This window comes from Brachyhypopomus gauderio, chromosome 9 (assembly GCF_052324685.1).
Source record: "Brachyhypopomus gauderio isolate BG-103 chromosome 9, BGAUD_0.2, whole genome shotgun sequence".
In the NCBI taxonomy this organism is placed as follows: domain Eukaryota; kingdom Metazoa; phylum Chordata; class Actinopteri; order Gymnotiformes; family Hypopomidae; genus Brachyhypopomus; species Brachyhypopomus gauderio.
In genome coordinates, this window is record NC_135219.1 from 8,298,201 (window position 1) to 8,323,016 (window position 24,816).

Sequence of the window (24,816 nt, forward strand, 5' to 3'; positions counted from 1 at the left end):
GTGTTTCCTTAATATAAATGACAAATATACAGAGAAACAAAAAAAAATGCAATAAAATAAAACCAAAAGCCAGGGCAGGCAATGTACGGTTATCATGTTTTACTGTATGCTTGGAGAACTCCACACTGACACTGAAGAACCAACTCCAGCTACAAATGACTGATGATGATGGCTGTGTGTCAGCTCACGGTCACCCGTCCTCGGTATTTACACTTGAACACACCAAAACGGACTACAGACAACACCATGACTTGCTGTGTACACAACAGGAGGCGTCACCCACATAACATGAACATACTCCATGAAGATACAGAAAAATGGTTTGGTGAAAGCTCACCAGGAACGGAAGAATCAGACAACCTGTTTCTGAGAAACCCTGTATGTTTGCCTAGCACAATGCCTCATAGAATCAACCCGCAATGATTCAGTTTATGTCTAGATTACCTCATTTTGAGTCAAATTTAAACTGAACAGCCAATCAGAAAACTCCCTCATGGCTGACTGCCGACGCTTGATTCAGCATGCACAATCAGCCGAAAAATAGCACTGATTAGGACAAACTATAGACAAGTGGTGTGGAACACAAGTACAGGTGACTGTGACCCATGACCTCCGCCTGGAGACGTCCAACAGCCAGGTCAGTGTGCCTCTATTGTTAATCAGACACAACTTCCTCAGTTTCTCACGGGTCACATACAGGCTCAATGTCCTGAATACACAAACAAAAACACCCTCAATGTATACTGCAAGTTTTCTCGTTTCAGAATGTTGATTTCTCCGTTTCTGAGAGCGTAAATGGCTAGAGTGTTGTCCAGATAGATGTTGCATGAGGAAGAGTCAAATGTCTCTTTGGAAAGGCCATCAGAGTTTGGGCTTTGTGCATTTATAAATAATGGGTGACAATTATTTTTTATGAGGTAATAGAAACTAGCCAATCTATTCTTTAGGAGGAAGTTGACCTTTATCATTCAGCAGAAAAGCAAACAGGTATCCAGCTATCAAATGGAGCAGCAGCAGACATGTATCCTGTCTTCTGGTGGGGAACAAGGCTCGATACATTACGTGATGTGGATTTATTACAGACACATTACGAACAAATTGGTAAGACACACGTTTCTTTACGCGTCACCTTTATCTTTTTCAGTTTGTCTTTTCCAATATTTTGTCTACCTCCCGCACACAGCATCTCTTCATCCACCACTTTATGTAGCTTCCCAGTAAAATACCTAGCCTCTAACCTCACATGTCAAACTACACAGAACGTGTGCGAGGTGTCTGAGCATGCTGTCAGTTCAGAGGAGCTCTTGATCCCACTGGCAGAGCTGCTCGACGCCGGAGTGATACGATCTGTTTTTATGCTGCTGCGAAGGCGCTAATGCCAGGCGTTATTTAAAAGTCCGCATGGTGGTGCGTGCCTCACGCTGGGAATGTTATTAAGCGTTTCGGGGGTGAGGAGGGGACAGCGGGGTGAGGCATATTCAAGTTAAATGAGCTGCTGGAGGGGAGGAAGCCTGGCACAGATAAGGGCTCCACATTCCACATCAGCTCAGTCTTTTGTTCTAGGACACCCGCCTGGAGACAGAGACCCAGCCTATAGTTTACAGTCAATATTCCTATTCTCAGACTCACACAGGTCGCATTTCTGCTGCCAATTGGCCTATATTTTTATTTGTTTAGAGTGCCAACAAAGGGCACAAGCATTTTTACTCTTCAGCAAATAAATTCTAGAGCTACAAAATACGTACGCAGTAACAAGGACAGTAAAAACCCTCTCAAAAATTAATTAACCTAATTGATGATGCCACGGTCAGAGAGGAAGCCCTGTTAATGAAGCCCTCTGCTATTGACTCAACACACCAACGCCAAGATTCTGGGCTAATACTAATTACTGGTATTTGCTAGAGGTGTCAATTCCAGGTTCATAGATTAAAAGTCCTCACCAGGCTTTTGCCCAGGCTTCCTGGATTGTGTTGATTCTCCTAATTTTACCTGGATTGCTAATTAGAAAATCTAGCAAGCTTGAGCAAAATCCTGGTGAGGATTTTTAATCTATGAACCTGGAATTGACACCACTAGTTTATAGACTAGTCTAGTAGATTTGCATGTGTATAAGTGACAAGACTGATGCGGACACTGACAATTTAGACTTGTGAAGTCCATATATTCTGTGAATCCTAACATCAAGATCCACCTAACATTGGATCTAGTGACATCAAGGGATCTAGGATCTAGTGACAGCAAGAGTGAGGGCCTTTGGTGGCCATAGTGCATTTGTCCTAGGGGAGCAGTGAAATGATGGTATGGCTGGGAATATCCAGCAATAAGATATTTTGCACAGAGCCACACACTCAGCAGCTTGGCTTCTAATAAACTGCATAACAAAATCGATAATAACAACAAATAAACAAAATTTACTATTTTATCCAAAGTAATGAACCATGACAGTTTGACACATTTCAGTGCTTAGTAATATTGATGTGATTCCCTATAGCTCAATAAGAAAACGTGATGGAAAGAGTAATATTGGGCTATAGAAATGTAACTGCCCAATCCAAAACAACTGAACATGTGCCAAAGTATTAAATTTGGATGTTTGGGTGATCCTGAATTAAAATTTGAGGAAGGTTAAAATGGTAATGAACTAAATAAAAAAGTAAACCCTTGTGTGTCATATTGACCAGTCACAACTCTTGGTCATTTATAAATAAACTGACATCTGCATGCATGAAGCCCTTCTCACTTTTTCCTAAGTATTCAAGTCAATTCCACATGGTGTAAATCATGTGTATCACCCATCAAACATGTATCAGAGGAAACTTCTCCACTGCTTCCTTTTCTAGATATCCCATGCCTATGTGGAATAAATATGTATGGACACTTGTGAAATTCTCACATTAACAATGTCAAATATTCCCATACGCCCATATGTATACTTATATAAATATGTTTTATATATATTTTTCTATACAAGTTGGCCAGAGTGCAAATGAGCAAGAGCAAAGAACAGAAAGGGAGGGGCAGGAGAACAGAAAGGGAGGGGCAGGAGAACAGAAAGGGAGGGGCAGGAGAACAGAAAGGGAGGGGCAGGAGAACAGAAAGGGAGGGGCAGGAGAACAGAAAGGGAGGGGCAAGAGAACAGAAAGGGAGGGGCAAGAGAACAGAAAGGGAGGGGCAGGAGAACAGAAAGGGAGGGGCAGGAGAACAGAAAGGGAGGGGCAGGAGAACAGAAAGGGAGGGGCAAGAGAACAGAAAGGGAGGGGCAGGAGAACAGAAAGGGAGGGGCAGGAGAACAGAAAGGGAGGGGCAGGAGAACAGAAAGGGAGGGGCAGGAGAACAGAAAGGGAGGGGCAAGAGAACAGAAAGGGAGGGGCAAGAGAACAGAAAGGGAGGGGCAAGAGAACAGAAAGGGAGGGGCAAGAGAACAGAAAGGGAGGGGCAAGAGAACAGAAAGGGAGGGGCAAGAGAACAGAAAGGGAGGGGCAAGAGAACAGAAAGGGAGGGGCAGGAGAACAGAAAGGGAGGGGCAGGAGAGAACAGAAAGGGAGGGGCAGGAGAACAGAAAGGGAGGGGCAGGAGAACAGAAAGGGAGGGGCAGGAGAGAACAGAAAGGGAGGGGCAGGAGAAAGGTCAACGGAGAGGACACAGTCACTCTGGCCTGCATCACACAGCGGTGGCACTTAATGAGGCATCTCGATCGATAGATGATTCAGTCTGTGCCTCTGGAAATGAAGCAGACCAGTCAAAATCTGCTCCACTCCACCAGTGGGGCGAGGCGCACGTCAACATGCCCAGAGGTGGTGCTGCTACCCACTGCATATACACTTCTGCTGCTCCACCACATCCAGGGGAGGTGGGGGGTGGTGATAAATATCAGAGGAACATCCAAACTGAATGTGTATATACGTGTGGACATGCAAGGAGGCAGCTCGTCAAGCTGGGGGGGATGACACTGCAGTTCAAAATGTTACTTTTAGTTGGGGCTCATGGCATAAACACAAAAGCTTTGACATTTTCCTTTATATTTTCCTTTATAAGCAAACACCGTGTCTGGTGAGGATTGAGCTTTGAACTTAGGGACATTTTAAATCATGTGTCTACTGGGCAGTGTCACGTAACATTAGTCTAAACAAAAAAGAAATACTTTTATTTGACTGTTAAAAAGCATCAACATAATTGCACAAGTTTTTCAATATATAAAAAACAAGTGTGTTGTATGTACCCCCAGACACAGACACACACACGTAAAGCACTTTGAGTTGTATATATGCACGAAAGGTGCTATACAAATAAAGATTATTATTATAAAAGCAGTCTTTTAAAAATACACAATATAGATGGAAATTAACTAGAAACACCTTTCAATTGGAAGTGCATGTTTTTGTTCCAGGATGACGAGGATGACCCATTGCACTTTAGAACAATTATTTACTAAAATGCTTCAAATAAAATTTGCTGCCATTAGCACCATAACTGACTGTATGTTGTTACAGTACATATCTACATTAAGCTTCTCGACTTTCTCTGCAAGCACAATTACAAAATAATGCGCCAAAACGAATGCTGTCGATCACAGAGATCATACTAGAAACCGAAAAAGGAGGAGTCATAGGATTACATTTAATATACAATCAAATTAACTATAATTATACAATTACCTGTGCAGTACCATATCATAACTGACAGAAGTTATGTGCTCTAGAGTAGCACAAGCCATAACCAATGAGATATACTGCCACCAAACCAAACAAACCATTTTTTAGTTTTGTATGGACCATACAAAACTAGGCAGCTGGATGACAAATGAACGAACTATAAAATTGCTTGAGTTACTGACTTTACCATCAAATGTTTAAGTAGGTCTATTCAAGATAATAAAGTGAATTTGAGGGAAGGGTTGAACATATCTGTGGGTCTCAATTCTTAAAAAAATAATAAAATAAACAATTTCAGGTCATTTTATGCAGTCATAAGGAACTACTGAGACCTTCCTGTTCCACTTTGCCAGCCATGACAAATGTTCAAATAGTGATAAGGAAGAAAGTCACTTTCATGACAAGCTAGAACTGAAGAATCCTGGTCCCTCATCTGGGAGCACCTCTCAGGAAGCATGGAAATCACATGGCTGGCTTAGAAGGTCTCGCTGTTTCAGCGTCGACTGCTGTGCTGAACGCTTATAATCTACACCAGCAATTGTGCAGAGTGACATGACAGACGAGGCTTGCTGGCAACAGAGTCTGCTTTTAATGGACACCATTAAGAGGCAATAAAATTCGGATTAACACCAAGCTGGGATTGTGATTACCTGAAGCCCAGGAAATAAAGGGAGGGAAGGAGGGTGGGTGGAAGAGAGGGAGGGACAGAGAGAAAGAAACAAAGTGATGCAAAAAAGTTTATTACAAAACCAGCTAATGCTTAAGAGAAATGCGAATGAAAAAGCAAGAAGACTGATGCACAGAGCAGAGAAAAATAGAATGCCAAAAACCAAAATGCATGTTTAGCTTTCTAATTCAAAGATCATGTTTAAACCCTCATTAAAAGTGATTATAGCCAATTGGGGATTTATAACAAAGTCAACAGAGTCTGAAGCACATACTTCACCTAAGGTCAAACAGCTTTAGTCTACTGATCACAATTTTGGCTTTGACAAGAAACCATATACAGGAGAATGCATGAATTAAACATTGTGGCCTTAGTCTTCCAAGACAAGAACATATCCAGTAGTTACTAAATAGAGTAAACCAGTTTGTCTGAGTTGCACTGTGGAAAATGACAATTGATCCAATGAACAACACTTGCATGAAACATTTAGTATCACTGGAGCCCAGGTTCAACTAACAGGCGGCAGCTGGCAAAGATCAACAATGCAATGCTCTTGACCCAAGATTAATGGACATCAGATGATATGATAATGATAAATGAGTAAACAGCATCTTAAACCATCTAAGAGGAATCTCGAGTCTTACCTAGGTTTGTGAACTATCCACATGTACAAAAAGATATGTCTTCCAGCGATGCATAACGAATATTACAGGTCAGGTTATTAATCCCAGTTCAAAACATGTATTGCCTTTTTGGGTAGTAGTTTGGTTACTAGTGTAGCTTACTTTTGGTTTAGAGTCTATACTGATCGGCTATATCGGCTAATGTTGGTTAGGTCCAAAAACTCAGAAAGAGTCCCTGTGGCCTCGGCCACTAAGACGTTTGCAGCAGATTTTTAAGACCTTTAACCTGCAAGGGGCTAGACTGGATTGATATCTGGAGAATTTAGAGAAACTTCAACTCTGTCATGTTCCTCAAACTATCCATGAATAGTTGTTGCAGTTTGGCAGGGATCACCCACAATAACATTCTCCCATGGGCCACTTCTGGTGCTCACTTGTCCATGACACGTTTGACAGTGGACAGAAGTCAGCATGGGCAATTTGATCATGTTCTGATGTTTTCATCATAGATATCATAGCAGGTTTTCAGCACTTCCTGCTACAGTAGCACCTTTGTGGCATCAGACCACATGGACTAGCCTCACTCCACACACACACCCCCACACCCACCCCCACCACACACACCCACACGAGTTTTGTGTGTCCACTGTCAGCGGTTCACCAGTTCCATAGACAGCTTTGGGAGATATGAACTAGGGCTGCGAATCTTTGGGAATCCCACGATTCGATTCAGAATCGATTCTTGGGGTCACGATTAGATTTTTTCCCGATTCTTTCAGATCCCAACGATTCGATTCAAAAACGATTATTTTCCGATTCAAAAACAATTCTCTATTCAAAATGAGCTACTCCGGTCTGCTGGCATGAAAGCAGAGTACCTTTATAAAGATATTATAATTGTAAAGGTTTTATCAACATATTGCAATAATGTAAACACACAAAGGTAAATCCAAGACAACATGTCTGTTTGAGGCCGACACTCAGAACACTACATTAAACTAATAAAACTGTAGTAAAACAAATAAAATTGGTAGGCTTAGGCTAGCTGCCAGAACTGGCCACTACTCAAACATTTTATTATACAAAAATACTGCTCTTTCTGTAAAAACAACAAATTGCTTCGTACAAGAATTAGGCTTAGGCTAGCTGCCTATTTCTGAGAACATGCCACTTCCAGAAATAAAATTACACCTTTTTCCTTAACAAATCACAAAAATAAAAAGTATATGAAAGTGCTTCCAAAAATAAAAGTGCTGTAACATTAATAAAATGGGTAGGCTTACGTTAGCTTCCAGAACTTCCACTTCACAGATAAAAAAAATATATATATAATATATATATATTTTTTTTATCTATCTGTTTTTTATCTATATCTATATATCTATATATATATCTATATCTATATATCTATATATATATCTATATATATATATATATATATATATATATATATATATATATATATATACACCGTATTTTCTAAAAGCCGCATATATCTACTGAACTGTTTCTGAACGGTGCCTGTAGCATTTCATGTGCGACAGATTTGGATTTCAGCCGGTGTTGTGGCGAATTCCGTCTAGCCTCGTTTATTCGCATAAAGACGCTACAGATGATATTGTCGATTTACGCTTCTATGCATAAATAAGACTTTAATTATCCATCACAGCAAACGGCACGGGATTATCTATGTCCAAAGACACACTGGCTCAAGGGGGTTAATTATTTTAAATAAAATACACACTGGCTATAATGAAGTTCAGCTCTGACCACGACTTTGCAGTATTACAGCAGTATTATGTCTTAATATCTAGTTAGAACAAAACTAGAGTGCTCAATGAACTAAGCTATTTTTATTTTAACTTTATTTTACCAGGAGTTATAATCACTGTAACTCCCGAATATCATCTGTAGCGTCTTTATGCGTGTGCAAACGATCAAGCCCATTCTTACCGGGGCCGGATTGACGGTAAAATCTAAAGTGTTTTCAAATGGTTGCTTTCAAAGACCGCGGAGCCGTTTGGACTTCATACTTTAGCGGCACAACAACAAATACCGTACACTACACAACCCGCAGTAGCTTTACTAGCATGCCTGCACATAGTCAAAGCTGTTTCCTTGTTTTGCCTAGCACTACGGTGGCTGAGAAGGCACACACACACCCGGAAAAAAAATCGATTTTTTGAAAATGAGAATCGATTCTGAATCGTTCAATGTTAAAAACGCGATTCGAGCTCGAATCGATTTTTTCCTGCACCCCTAATATGAACTACTGCAGACACACAACACCCCACAAGACCTGGCCATTTTGGAGGAGCTCAAAAACAGCAAAACTGGGCAAATTCTGATGGTTAGACATATCCAACATGGAAACTTGAAAAATTGACTGTTTGTTTGCTGCTTACTCCTGGACACAAGCCATTTTACAAGATAATCAATAGTATTAATTTCACCTGTCAGTGGTTAAATCTTATGGCTTATCAGTGTGTGTATACATGTAAACACACGCAAAAATGATCAGATACCCCGTTAGGCACAATACACTGTCCAAAGGAGGAGACAGAAGCTACTGACAGCAAGAATCAGTGCATGGAGGATTTGGTCCTGAATCCAGCACTCAGACTGTACACTAGGAGGAAGGAGGAGGTCAAGGTCTTCTGTGCATCAGAGACACTAACCCAAATGAAACAACCCAGATCCAGGTGCACACCAGGAAGATGGTCCCAAGTGATGAAGGGCTTAGTGAATACCTCGGACAGAAGGAACCTGAGGAGAATGGGAATGAGTAGAAGCAGGAGACATCCTGGGAGGATCAAACTGCACGGCATGTACCACGGGCAAATAGTGGCCAATACGGGAAAAAATTCTACCGATGGCTGGAAAAGGCTGGATTGAAAGGCAGCACAGATGCACTAATAATGGCAGCACAGGAACAAGCTCTGAATACAAGATTAATAGGGGCTAGGAACTAACACACCAGGCAGGACCCCAGACACAAGCTGTGCTAAGATGTTCCTGAGACAATACAGCACTTAACAGGACACAAGATATCCACAGTCAGAGTGTACACTGAACGCCATATCCAAGTAGCATTTGCAGGTATAATATAAAGAAACATCAGTGCTGAACACTGGCTGGAATTTCCAAAGTCAAAGTGGGATGCACCCCGAAGGTGGTGGAGAATGAGTGACAAAGGTAACGATCATTGAGTGAAACGGATACAGCCGTGTTGGAGGCTTAAAAACAGGTGAGGAATGGTTAAACGTACAAAGAAGAGGTTGTGTTACAGGTCAAGAGAGCACAGCAACAAAACGATATTGCATCAACAAGGTCTCTCCCAGGCAAAGATTTCAAGGCAGACAAGGCACAAAGAAATGGCCAATGCAGAGGACCAGACACACTGTGGTTTTTCAGCCAAAGAAACTTGTGCAGCAGATGAAACACATCACGCTTACCTCCTTTTGAAATCAAAAGATGCCCAACAGTGCCATCAGCTCAGAACTGGCAGAAACCTTTGGGATACAGGCACATCTACTTTTCAAAAAATGTGCGGCCAGAAGTGACCTTCATGGAAAGATTTGGTCCAAAAAGTCATATTTTGACATGGAAACAAGGCCAAGCAACTCAACAAGAAAACAGAAACTTGGTGCAGGTAAAGGCAGCATATGCTTTGGAGTGATGAGGCACATTTTTTAATATTTGGCTGTAACGGAAGGCAGTTTGTTCACCAGAGGGCAGTTCAATAACGAGTGTCTGCAGGGGAAGAAATGGAAGCATAGTGGGGTTCCTTTCAGGATTGGGACTGCATTTCATCAAACGGAGTTAGGGGTTTGGTCAGGATTGATTGTTTCCTCAATGCTTAGAAATACAGGCAGACACTTATCAATCATGCAATACCTTCAGAGAGATATGTGATTGAAGCAGGACAATGATCCCAAATATACAGCCAATTTCATTGGGATCTCTAAAGAATTTCTGGAAGTGATGATATGTCAAGAGCAGAGCCCTAATCTTAACATCACGGAGTCTGTCTGGAATTACCTGAAGAGATAACAGGATTTGAGAAAGCCTATATTCACACAAGATGGTTAGTTCTTCAAGATGTTTGGAACAAACTCTGTCAAGTGCCTTTAAAAACTGTGCAAATGCACCTGGAAGAACTGATGCCATTCTGAAGGCAAAAATATATATTGATTTGATTTGGATGTCTCTTTTGTTCATTCACTTTGCACTTTGTAAATTGACAAATAATCTTGATCCAAAATAAACTGATCAGTGATTTAATTTTGCATTTTTGCCCACTGGTGTCTTATCTTTCTTTCCCAGTTTCCTTTAGACAGCCATGCCACTTAAACTGGTTATCTGCTGTTATCGCCCATCAACACTACTGCACAAAAAATCCATAAGGCTGACGGTTTAACTACTGGTCATGGATAGTCTGGCACCAAGACACATGCCTCATTCAGTCAGTTCACCCAGATTGGTAGATACTCCAATTCTAACGTGTAATCACAATGAAAGTGATGCATGAAAAACTCAGTGGAAACAGACTGTCCCGTATGAGACACCCATGTTCTGGGGTCACGTCTAATCTCCACAAATATAATAAAGTGGCCGTTCAATGCGAGTGTGTGTGTGTATGCACGCGTCTAAGGGTAGTAAAAACTGCAGAACAACGATTGAAGTGAAACAGAGAAACAGGCTTTAACCTCCTAGATCAGATATACTTTGCTTTCACAGCTGATGAAGGACATCCTTACAAAATGTGCCGTTTCTCCGTTTTGTAAATAATTTAAGATTTGCAAGACAAGCCCAAGGACGATTCTTAAACTGCAGAAATCATGCATCTTTAATCTTTAAAAAAAAAAAAAAACACTGCTATAACATGCCACATCAGCGGGCGCTTTGGAAAAAGAGCACAAAGAAAGCGTTAAGCGTGACTAGAATTGGCATGGTCAGACAAGAACAAAATAAAACTTGCTGGCCATGGACTCAGTGTCTGTGACTGTGCCCCAAAGCACAGCAGGGGGAAGTTTAAAAGCTTAGTACAAGACTAATGTGCTACATAATATACAGTTAAATTTATACATGTGGACCAAAGAAAAGGCAAGACAGGGTCCATTAGACCATTAGATGTTTCCTTTAGACTAGTAATATCCAGTTCTGCTGCCTCTTATATCTGTCAGAAACTGTTCAAAAAGGAAGTTAACATTGAGAAACTAATGACATATAATATTGCAACAACAGTAATTCTACACCATACAAAAACATGAACAGTAAGTGAATTTGCTGGGGATTATATATATTACACAGAACTCTGGCTCCTGTACCTTGGGGATCAATGTAGCGGTTTTATGACTGAAATTATTTTTTACACAGAGAATGTCAGTAGAATGACTGCAACCCATCCTATAATTATATTACTGACATACAAAAACAGACAAAGAGGAAAAACATTTGTAGTTCCTCTTTTTTTGTCTAAGGGAGGTGCAGGTAGGAGGCATGTAGTTTTACATCCTGGAACAAATGGGGATTTGAAGAGCACTGTAAAGTTCAGGTCAAAGAAGTGTATGCACATTGCCTTAAAGAACCTGGCTTGTCTAACCATTTGGCTGAGGTAAGGGAACGCTGGATAAAAAACTTTGCTTTAAATACTGTGACTCTAATAAAGCTCTTACTTTAAGACTGACCATGAAATAAAACAAAAGAGAAAGTAGAAAGTATTGCGGTAAAGGCCATCTGTCTTGACTGGGCGGTCTTATCAGCAAAATCCAGACAGAGAATCCATGTCTAGAACATTTTAAGCCTCCTCAAAGACCAAAGCTGCTGAGAATGTAGTAATTGATGTGGTGATTTAGTACAAGCTCTATCTGGTCTCTGCCAGAACTTGGCCACGATGAGGAACTAAATATTTTTGATGATCAAATTAATGAGAAGTTATTGCTCGTCATTAATTAAATACATTTAATAATTAACTTTTTCCCCCATCTAGTAGGTGCAGGTGAAGGAGAGTCATGTCACACCGTTTCAGGTGTGACCTCAAGAGGACACTGCTTATGTGTACAGCTTTCTCAGAGGAAACAGACTATCCTGTACGTGATACCCCAGTTCTAGAAGGAACGGCAGTCCAAACAATCTGAGAATATTGCAGAATTTAACCCAGTTCAAAAACATCATGAGACAGAACTACTAAAGGTATTAAAGCAAATTAACCCTTGTTTTTGTTCTGCACCATGCACAAATGAGTGTATAAATCCCAAAACAGTGTTGAGAAGCAACAGTCGGAGAAGCAAAACGTAGGGCTGTTCTCAATTATATTTGATGGCCACTAATTTAATAAGATAACAAAACAAAATGAGGCTCACACAAAACATGGTGAAGCCATCTGGAAGACTCCCCAACTCCCCAAGGCTCCCCTTGACCCCTGTGAAGAGCTTGTAATGTGTATGGTGAGGTGAGTGGGCTGGGCCTGTGTGTGCAGAATATCAGACATCTTGTCCTGTTTATAAACTGCAACAAACACACACCTCTCAGAAAATGAGACAATAAAAAGCAGTGACAAGGTGCACTAGAGTAAGTGGTAAGTCAGTAATCAGCCAAGCGCCTAAAGAGATTAATTTGACTAATCAAACACATCGCAGAAGAAAAGGAAAAATGTACAACATATTTCTAACATAATGTGCTGAAATTTCATGAAATGGTGACTTGAAAATATGTCAGCCTGTAACTAAAACTAAAGAAAGATGGCAAGAATTTCCGGAAAACCAGATTATAAACATCAGTTGAAAGCCATCCGTGCTATGCAATGTTGTCATCATTTTAGGGAAATATTGTCACATTAAAAAAAAAAATATGTATGCTTTGGGATGTATGTGTATTATATATATATATATATATATATATATATATATATATATATATATATATATATATATATATATATACATATATATATATATATATATATATATATACACACACACACACACACACATACACACAAAATATTGTTAATTGTTTGTCTTGTAGTGCATCTCAGCTTCTGAAATTTCACAAAACATTTGAAGAGCTTCCTAGAAATGTTGTCCATCAGCTTGATCTCACATTTCAGTGATCATAGACAGAGATCAGTCAACCGCATAAGACAGCTGCAGTCTGGGGACACCAACTCTCCAGATTTAAAATGACAAGTGATTTGGAAGTCTTGTCACAACAAAGTGTTTGCGCTCATTACACCACAAGTACAAGCACCCAGAAGAAGTTTCATCTCTGTTTTTACCTGATCTGACCTTGTAACACAACTAGTCAGAGTTTTGTAACACCACAACAAACACCAGAGCTCACTTAGAGTTAAGATCACGCTAAAAAGAATGAAGTATGGATGTGAAATATTATGGGGGTGGACCATATAGCAAGAGGAGATTAAAGATCAAAACCAAACTAACTTTAAATCAGGAGGTAGCTGGATTCTTTGGATTATTAGACGATGACCCAAAGCATAACCCCACACAAACAAGGCAACAATGTGTCCTCCTCAAACAACTGTCAGTAAAATTGGCCTTCTGGCGTTATGTGCTTACTTCAAGCTAGCCTAGTTTACTGCACTGGCCTCAACTGCACAGCCGTTTTTACACACAGCTATTTAGATAAGGAGATCTCTAACAAAATGGCTGAGGGGAAAAAACCCACCGTGCCATCTGGCACATGTGCATCAGAGTTATACGAGTCAGTCAGTGACTGAAAATGCTCATTCTAGTGTGCAAGAACGATCCAAAGACTGTACAATGAAGCTTTTGCAGAGGCCATATCAATCTCCAGAACGAAAACCCACAGGAAATGTGTAGGAAGAGCTGAAGAGGACGGGCCGTAAGTGAGAACCAAGGAAGGACCTGGAAATGTTATGAAAAGGAATGATGTCAGATCCCTTTGTGTGTGAACTCATATCCAGCCTCACAGCCATTGGCTGTTGCTCCACTAAACGCAAGAATATCAGTAACTGTTGCAGGTTTATGACCTTTTGTCATTAAACAGATTACCTGATTTAAAACATGCCAAAGAAATTTGTATTGCACTTTTTACAATAGCAAACCACGAAGAGAACACTACATCTTAAAGATTTGGAAAATAAGCTAAATTTCAATGAAGTTAATAAAAAATGTATTACCCGACACGGATGGTATTTCAGTTCCAATAACTGTGGTATATGGTATGGTCTTGGATGATCTAAACCTCAAAATAACTATTAAAATACATAACTCATAAGAAAAAAAAATTGCTTTCCTTTTAACAAACCCTAAAAACAAAATTAAAAAAGCAAAACAGGCAGTTTTATACATTTTCCATGATCATATTGCAGATCACAAAATAAAAATGTGAGGGCCCAAGCTGGAGCTCCTGGTGCTCATCACCGTTATACAGGAGCTCATTAAGATGCAGTAATAAAGTTTCAGAAACAAGAATGAAAATGTTGAGGAAACGTGCAATGAAATCAATATGGGCCAAATATTCCAGTAAATTCCCTTAAGTTACCCAAATACTAAAATCAGAAGAGTCTCCCAACTACTGAAAATGTGTAATCAAATTCACAGACTTAAGCTCTACGCTAAAATTACCTTGACTTTGCAAAATCTGTTTTAGGTCTGAAAGGACTGTTAAATTGTTTAATCTGTTAATAATTGTGACTGCTATTTAAGAACACACCCACCCGCCCGCCCACCCACCCCCCCACACACACACACACACACACACACACACACACACACACACACACACACACACCCAACACACACGCTAAAAACAAGATTTTCTGCTTGCCCCAAATTCATGATGTCATTAGCCAGTAGCAGTAAAACGGGGTATGAACCATGGATCACACCAACCCATGGATCACACCAACCCACAATAGTTCGGCTGTATTTGACAGGTTTGCACAAATGAATTTCACAACATCTAAACAAAAGAACCAAGTAGACCATATGAATTTATAATATTTCTCAAGAAGACCGAACTGCACATTTACGACAAGACACATTAATTTTATATCCAAGATTCAGCTAATGGTGTCTGTGCAGTGGTTTTGCCATTAACTTGCACTGCACATATGAGAAATAATGGTATGCAATGCTAATGAGGATTTGACATGCTGAAATGTAATACATGTTTAAATGTAAACAACACATACTTGTGAAACTGAATGTTGCATATTCCGATATGAGCAAAGTTCATGTTTTACCCATTTAAATGTTTATATCTTCTCTGTAACACACCGGCTCCTCTGAATCAAGAGGATTTTAGAAGCAGGGACATTTGCAGTGTTTAGCCACAGTGTGACATGAATTTGAAGATCAGCTTGCCTGTCATCTTGACTGGATAAAGTCCACAATATCAAAAACTTGAATTTTTTAAATTATCCTAACATTCAATTTGTCAAACCAGTGACACTACAATTATGTTTTTTCCTTCTCAAATCGATGGTGTTTGCCGGCCTTCATAACACATTGCAAATGCTGAGTTTGACAGCTCAGCGGGGAACCGTATGAACCTACAGTCCCGCCCACCACATCGATCCAGAGTTAAGCGAGGTGCAATCAGATATTCACAGACTTCTTGAAAATCACTTACTACTCCTAAACATTTGAAAATAATCGTCACACACACACACACCACTAGCAAAGCATAGTGGAAAAAATCATCTCAAAGACAACATGTCCCAAATACAGTACGTATATGAAAAAATAGCTTATCACAGCAAATTATAGGGTTTGCAGGCCTGGCATTACAGCTTAGGAATTAAGCCAAATACAATTTGCCCCTCCCATCACAGTTTGGCTATTCTATCAAGTCCTTTGCTCCCAAAAGAAATGTTACAGAGGCTTGGATAAACCCCGTCACCCCATCCCACAGTATTTACCATGGTTAACAGTCTCACTCACTCACTCTCACTCTCACTCTCACTCTCACTCTCGGCTGTGACCGTTCTTGTTCCAGGGAAGAGACTGACTGGAATAGTTTACAGTCTCAGCATGGGGACCAAGTGAGAGTCTCCAGAGAGACATACACCATCTTGTGGCAGCCAAAGGAAGAACAGAAAACAAACTTGGAAGACGGACATTCAGCCTTCACTCAGACAAACGAATAATAACAAGCACACACTTGAGCACCAAGTGATTTCAATGAAAATTATAACAACAATGATTATTTCTGAAGGCATCCGCTTTTCAACCAGCATAACCACAAATATAAAAGCCAGAAATATATATATTTAGATATATAGATAGAGCAGAGTCTAGAACATTGCTAATAAGGATTTCTCACTCAAAACACTGGAACAGGAATGTTCCCAACAGTAGCTGCTGGGTCTGCCAGTACATGACAAATCCCTCCTTCTTCCTTGTACCATTGTGATGTTACTGGTGAAAAACATCCAGACGCCATAGGCAGAGAAGTCTACCTGTCTTTATCATCTTGGAACCTATGTTAGCTTGTCTCCTCAGCAAGAGTGATCTCTTCTTTTACCATTTCACGAATGAGCAGGACACAGAACAAACTCCGAACTCAATGTTACTTCGATAGCCAGATACTTCTTAATGAATTCTGTCACATCTTTTGATGGAGTGAATCATCTAATGGCTTCTGCCCCGAGACCGGTGCTGCTAATAACCACCAGCATAAGCTACAATTAAGACCATCCTTGAAACAACACAAATAAGATTGAGGTGGGGTGCTTATGAAAGACACAGGTAATAACGCAACAGTTATCTGTCTCCGTGATGTGCACATTAACATGATGCAGGCAGCTGTCACCAAGCTGACCCCTAATGTTAGGACAGGGACAGCCATAACTAACGCAAGGCATGAATACACAGAATTATTAAACTGGAAATTTGAGGATCACATTGGTTTTGTAGTGTATAACGTTATGGCACCAAAAAAATATATATATCACACTTACTGGTGAATCTACGTGATAATGATTGTCTTTTTTTCCCTTGAGCACCTGAGCACCAGAGTATCCAATCTTGAAAATGGAGCCGTTTCTCGTTAGGCCTGCCAACACGAGTGCATCACTGAACAAACAGGTGCCTTTGCCCCTACTCCTTTAAGTGGGGCCTGCGCGTTCAGCACTGACATTCATTAAAAAACAAATCCTAGTTGAATCTGACATCTCTGCAATGCTGAACACTGCCAGCGCACCAATCCACGGGCTAAACAGGCTACTGAAAACCTCCGATAGTACAACAGAAGGTGGCACACGCAGCCAAATGACTGCCCTGTTATTAACACATGGCTATCTAGTCGGCCATTTTGAGATAATAGCCCAACATACATTACAAGTGGTCATGGAGATTACAGATGAACTGGTGCACAACAGCTAAAGCTGCATGTTTTGCTCACGTTTTTGTGATTACTCAAGACAGGGGAGGGGGGGAAAACCCACTTAAATTTCAGTACAGAAAGTAGCATAAACTACACATTTAAAATATGATCATTGCCTTGTTTTCCAAGGAAATAATATTTGTGAAAATATCATTAAACAATGTTGCGCTTGTAAATGTGCAAGATGACAATATTGTTTGAGGGGATTGTACTCCATCACAGTCATGAAGCACCACTGCACCTCTTGATGCCGTCAACTCAGCAACTCAGAAAATCTATAGGAAGCAATTACTCCCAACAGTAAGCAAATACATAGATATATTCTTTAGAGGAAGAAAAACATTGCTGGGCCTTGACACTTCAAAACTGGGATGTTTAAACAATAAATAAACAAATTAAATAAAGACAAGCTGAGCTACTTAGGTACTGTAGCACTAAGGGATCCTCAGGCCCACGTGCTTGGCCCGTTCTGGTTTTCAGGCCCACTGCAAGCGCAGAAGCTGTTAACTGGTCTCCTGAAGAGCATCTGGTACTATCCAAGTCCCGCCATTTCAAATCTGCTTCTCAGTCTAATGAGCCTGTCTTGGCTGAGAACTGAGGAATTTTGAACCATCTTAGTTATGCCTAAAATGGAAATGCAAAGCAGCTATGCACAGCTTTAGAGCTCAGTCAGACCTGGCAGTGTGAACATCTCGCACAAAACCAGCAAAGGTCCTTCGAGTAGCTAACAACTTGAACCCTCTTGCGGATGAGCTAAGAAAAAACGCTAACGCTTCGCAAATGCATTCAAACCCAATGAATGTTCTGCGTCTATTCCGACATCGCTACACAACCGAATAGAGAGAGAGCCCCGATCTTAATTCTCGCTCCCTTGCGGCTGTGGTGCGATTCTCCCACATCCCCAACGCCTCCCTTCTCCATCTGCTGCCGGGCCACGGGAGGGCCTCGCCTGGCAGTGCGGAGTTGGCCGGGACACCGCTCCGCTCCGTAGGGGGGGCCAGTGAGCGGGCGTAATGAGGTGGCCGTGCCTGGAGTCTGGCTTTTATCAGACCTGATTAGCAGCGTGCGGCAGGGCTGGAGGATACGCCGGTGTGTGGCGCCGTGCTGGTGAGCCCCGCCGGCCCGGCAGGGCGGGACATGAAAGTCTACAATGTTTCCTGTCTGCGGGTCTTACGAAGAGAGAGCTCACCCGGCCGGGAGGGGAGCGCGTCTCGTGTCTCCCGAGAATTAAATTAACGTTAACACAATAGACTCTTTAAGCCCATGTTACATTAAAGCCAAATGGACTGATGGAGCAGCATAAAGAATTTGTTCATAAGGTGTATAAATGCCCTTGCGTCAAATAGCCCGGTGTCAAAAGCGCTTAATGACGGTAAAAACATGTTCGCGAGGCTTCCTCTTAATCCACTTTTCCATTCTGATAAACTGAAAATCTGAAGTACCACTAGAAGAATTACACCACCTGTACAATTAACCTCTCTTAAGCTAGCCAACGTACCCCTAGACACAGTGTCTGTAGTCAAGAAAAGCGAAACCTGAACAAATAATTTTAGGCGTCATGAACATGTAAAATACAAAACACGCGTGTCTCTTGCTTGTAAAAGGAGATGCAAGGCTACACCCTCGGAGCAGCTGTGTCGTGTGACTGCAGTTCGCGTGTGGTGGGCGTTGCGTGCGGTGGGCGTGGCTGTACTCACTGCAGCAGTGCTTGTCCGGTCCATCACCCTGAGCGGTCCTCCCAGCCGGCTCGTCCCCCACAGGCTTCCTGCCTAGCGTAGGGACTGGAGTGGCTGCCTGTTGAACCGGAGTCTGGAGGTCTGTGGTGGTGGGGGGGGGAGACGGCAGCAGCTCACCACAGGGACACAGACACCGTTCAGCGGGGTTACGACTGCACCGTGCACGCTCGTGCCGTTTACGTGAAGGTTTGCGGGTAAGAGGGAGTAGTGGTGAGATGAACAGAGACGAGGAGAGAGTGAGGGAGTCTATCGTTTACGAGACTCCTTCAAGACTAAATGTTTCCTCCTGATACGGAGAGAAATGCTTGGGCTCCAATTTAAAATGGCCGAGTAGTAATGGACTATAAAAGCAAATGTGGCTTTCTTATATAAACAGATGCAAAATCATCAACCTTCACTCTACAAAATTGATACCTTTAACTCCCCCAATGCACCACATACACATCAAATATTCACAACCACTTCTCTTGAACAGTTCACTCCACGGCCTGCAAAATTCATTCAGCACCGAACATTGCAAATGAAAAGAAATTGAAAGGCAGGCCTGGAGGAGACTATCAGATATGTTTGTTGCAACAGTAGAAGATGCTGCAGCAAGGAGCATCTCAGGAGTGATCAAACTCTGCATGGTGATGGTCAATGCCATACAATAATCCCTTGGATTTGGGCCTTGAAGGGATACTGCTCTTTAAACTCGCCTTCCTTAAATGTTCTCTCACTCCGTGATGAACGAGCCAAATAAAAGAGAGAGACAGATACCTGAGGCCAGTGTTTGCCATAACAGTTCATTACTGCCCCAATTTTGAGCTTGGAAAAAAACAAAAAAACAGAACAAGCAGTGAAGCGCGGTGTTTCTGCTCTGATGTCCGCTCACCTCTTTTCCTGCGAGACTCTTTGATTTCCTCACACATGCGGTCGAACTCTGGGTCCAGCTCGGAGGTGATCATTGCATGGGCTGTGTCCTTCAGACCACACGCTCTATGACGAATAATCTTATCTGCGGGGAGGCACAATAATTTAAAAAAAGCTGTTAGTCATTAAATATAAAGGGAACATTATGAGTGAAGCACTTAAAAGTAAAAATTCAGACTATCTGGGTTTAAGTCTATTAAACATAAGGTACACACCATAATATCAGAAATGGACACTCTCAGGAACAGGACTAAAAAAATCCAAGAAGCTGATAATACATAATACCATCATCAGTGAATAGGACGAGGTTGCTTAACATATTTTACTTCAACTGTATGCAAAACGCAATACTATTACAAAACAAAACAAAAAACAGCATCCTAGGAAGAGTAAACAGCACTGCACAATTTTTCTAACATGTCATGTTTAGCAATTATCCCTGCACAGCAATAATCTCCTCATAAGCCCCACCCCCCCGTCTGTACAAGACACCCCTCCCCCTCACCACACTCATAAGTATACGATGTGGGAAAGAAGCCCGATGTGTTTTCCCAGTTTAGCAAAGCGAGAAAAAGAAAGCGCCCTTGGCTGTTCTTGTTGGGGAGTGCCGCTACATTTTGCAAACTAAATTAAACAAAGAAATAAATAAATGATCTGCGAGGTTTAACAGGATAGACCCTAATTACTGTGGGAAGTGTGTGGGCCCAGGACGGAGAAGCGGAGGGATTGAGGTCTGCATTAGATGGAGCATGGACGTAATTAGAGAATATAGAGTATACAGTGAAGCAGAGTCTGTTGTAAGTCAGACTTACAGGAGGAGTCTGTAAGGAGCAGGTGGACAGAACATGAGCCCACGGTGTCTGAGGTAAAGAAGATCTGCTCATACAATGTCCAGGTGCAGTCTAATTATTTACAACATATGGCTTAAGTCACATAAATCAGCCTTTGTCGTCCCTTACCCAGTATGAAACCCCTTATCCAGTTTAAAATACAAACTAATGTGTTGAATGAATTCCAGATCTGCCTAATCAGATGTTACAAAGCTAGATTGCTAGGGTTACTAGTTATACATCTAGTTACATTATCCATTAAATGTGAAACATACCCAGCACTTTTGCCTACATAACTACGCAATTAAAAAGTATTAAGCAGGGTTAACTGTGAGATTCATACACATTAATGCATTAAGTATGCTGGAAACACAAAAACACCCACACACCCATCGTTCCTTTTTTACAACCCAACTCACCTAAATTTTGATTTGGAAAAAACTTATAAATCAGGTTGCCAGGTTAAGGCATTTATAAACTATTCAAAGCTTAACTACTTAGCAACCTTGAAAGCAAGTAGTTAAGCTAGTAAAGCAAACACTCTAAACACGAGAAATAAGGCAAAAGCCAAGTCAAAAGCACTGTTGGAGTATATAGAGCACTTCTCATTTTCAGGTTTGTTGATGGCACCTCCTGATTTGGCGCTAGCTGCTACATTGAACAAAACCACATGGGTAATGACAAGAACCAACATCAGAAGGAAGTGGAGAGAAAATATTGGTGGACATGCAAAAACCATAGAAGAAATAAACAGAAAAAAGTTCAGAATTCAGAAATGGGGCCTCCTTAAATGCCATTTGCATGCACGTTAAACAGTAATTTTTTGGTGATGGTGTTCGATATGTTAATCTTCACCAAGTCGTAACAATTATTCTCTGCTTTTTTATTTCAAGAAATGTATTTGTGAAATGTTGAGTTAAAAATGTCTGTGGCCATCCTTTATTATAAAAAATATCCCTGCTTTATAGTCAAATAGGGCACTTTCTTTTTCTCGCTTTGCTAAACTAGGAAAACACATCAGGCTTCTTTCCCCACATCATTTACTTATTGGGGGGGGGGGGGGGGGGGGGGGGGGGAGACTAATAGACTTTATTTATTAATTTGATGAAAATGCAAAATCATCATGCCATTGTGTTACCTCAAGGTGATGGCATTCTACTGCCAGACGACTAATTGTAAATTAAACTAATAAGTATGTCAGGACACAGGAGAAGGACATTTTAGTTAGCACACCAAGTGTGATATTCATGGCTGGGTGGTAAAGTATTTGCAGACAAACTGGCCCGGGTCACAGTGGGCCTGGGTTCTGTATTGCTGCGGTCCAGATGCACGCAACACCTCCTGTGTTCTCTCATTAAAATGGCCATTTGCATGCTGCACTGTTCCTTTCATTGCTCCTTTGTGGACACTGCATTTAAACAAATGACCCACGCTGTCCCACTAAAAGGAGAGACGTGATTTATTCATGGTCACAGTCTGCATTTACGCAACAACTTTCAGCAGGCCAACGATTACGCCTGCAAACTGGGACTTAAGCACTAGAAGAAATACTTAACGCCATTCGAAACTGAGTGGTCTATGTGGTCACAATAAATGCCATACAGAGCCAATCAGTTTACGAACAAAAATGCTTTAACTACTAATTAGAATTCATTGGCTTCCAAGTTATGTAAATTATTCAAAAGATATGGGTGTATGTACACAGGATATGTGCATATTTCATATAAACACATCCATGGCTTTGGTTTAAATAATGAATGGCTGCTTAAATGGTGTGATAAGGAGTTGCCAAGGAAGAGCAGCCTCTCTGTCCTAGATAACCACACGTACACATCCGTGCCAAGTGACCAACACAGCAGGAAGGTGTGAAAAAAATGTAAGACACGGACTGAAAAAACGTTTCACATTCACATTGTTTAGATGGCAGGCGAACAGGACTCTTTGAAACAGTTCATTTGTGATATATGAAATAATCACAAAACTTATTCCAACACTGCAAATGATTAAAAACGCATCTACTTTGATCTTAAAATGTGTATTGGCACATTGCAAATTGCTGTATGTTTGTAGTCATGCTCTTAATATTCCAAAGGGTATTGGATCATTAGTGACATACAAAGAACATGGAGTGAGTGGAGTAATCTTAAGTTAACAGCTTCAGTTTCTGTAATAGTGAGTGCGCTTGGTCCTGTGTGAAACTGCAATGGTGCACAGGTTCAACATTGTGTTTACAACTACAACACGTGTCATTATTGTGATCATTTCCCTGTTCTGGTTTTATTCATTTTCCAAATATAAAGCCATTTGCACCATGAGATATACATTAAGTAATAAACTAGGGGCCGACCAACATTGGCACGTACCTCCTGGATCTATGTCTGGATTATACTCCAACGCATTACTGCAGATGAGGTCAACGTCCACCAGGAAGTCCTTGGCAGTGGTATACTTGTGAGTGTCGATCTTGGTCATGATAGTGGACAAGTCCATAGGCTCTCTGATCACCTCCAGATAATCAGACACCTGGGGGGGAAATTGTATTTCAAAAATGTTGGACAGTAAAACACCAGAAATTAATATATTCCTTGATATACTTGAAAAATAAATTAGTTTAGTACACGCAAATTAATGCTTTTAGAGGCCACCTCAAACAAACATGGTGCTTCAGTCTGCCATGTTGCCAGCCAGCGTGACAGAATAATGAGGATACTCTTCATGCGGTCTGCAGTTAGCACACGTCACTGCTCATGTTAATGTAGCAGCAACAGTGATGAGGATCGCTGTGGCTTCTCCTCACGCTGCCTCCGACTCGTACGCGCCTCACGGCTCCCGCCAACGTCGCAGCCGAGCGGGGTGCTGGAGGACCTGGTGCTACACCAACCCACCTCCTCAATGTCCACGGGCTTGCTGAAGATCTGGAAGCGCTTGTCGGTGGCCAGCCGTTTGGTGACGTCCCTGAGAAAGAGGCGGAGCTCGCGTAGGGTGTTCTCCTCCTGCTCGTCCAGACGCTTCTGCTCCTCCGGGGAGAGCTTCCGAGGGCCGGGGTCCTCCGCTAGAGGCAGCGCCTCAAAATCGCACACTGGAGACAGAGACGCAGGCATCTCAGCCAACAAAACTCAAATCATCTCATATGAAAAGTTGATATTTTACAGGATTTGTTGTGCCACCAAAAAGATGAGAAATCTTCGCTCTTTTGGAGTGGCGTTCATTTCGTTGATTTGAAATGTCCAATGCGTACAACTACAAACCTCAGAAATTCTGAATTCCAATTCAGTGTGCCCATTATCTTGACAAGCAGGATGGTTCCATTAGTGAGGGGCATAGTAAACTTTCTTTTGGAGAAATTGTTGACTAGCAATCACTGCTGGATATTACTCCACAGGTGTGGAGATTTTTATATTCATACATCAACCAGAAACCAATGCGGGTCAATGCATTAATGTGGGGGGGCGCAAGACAAAAAAAACCCCAAAAACTGCTGACGGTACACTTGTAGGCGTTTGCAGGCAGCCGGAGGGAGTTGGCAGCAGTCAGGTCTGGGCAGTGCGCCTGTTCGGGGGCCTGTGTGTGTTTTTAACACCGCCATCTCTCCAAACCGAGCCTTGCTACCGCTGCTGAAATAGGGCGGCTGTTTTATTTAGTAAGACCTCCAAGAAGCTCCTGGGAAGACCCCCTGTCTGGCATCAATGGGCCTTCATGCCTACATTACCATTTAAAAGCCCATCACTGCGAGCCTGCCCCCTACTGTGGGAGGACCCGCCGACATGGTAATGTGCAGAATGAAGAGACAGCTCAGATGTCAAGGGTACATTAGGATACACTGGCAGGACTGGGGTGAAAACGTGTTATAATAATCTGACAACATATCACTGAACAATATGGAATAAACTCTTCAGTACAACTTAAGGCATAATTATTGCTGTTCTTCATTTCAGGAAAAAGTGGGTAAAAATGACAGGTTTTAGTGTTGTTTTGTGACACCATATAATTCACCAGCTAAGCATTCTCAAGATAATTAAC

The 24,816-nt window shown here is 41.5% G+C and overlaps 1 protein-coding gene across 1 annotated transcript in view; it reads right to left on the reverse strand.

Annotated features, from left to right (window-relative positions):
• Positions 1-24,816, reverse strand: part of atad2b (ATPase family AAA domain containing 2B) — a 65,021-nt gene that overhangs the window by 17,339 nt on the left and 22,866 nt on the right. The window contains 4 exon segments of the mRNA XM_077016821.1: positions 19,016-19,135; positions 19,929-20,051; positions 23,160-23,319; positions 23,682-23,875. Of these exon segments, the coding sequence (XP_076872936.1) occupies positions 19,016-19,135; positions 19,929-20,051; positions 23,160-23,319; positions 23,682-23,875 (597 nt within the window).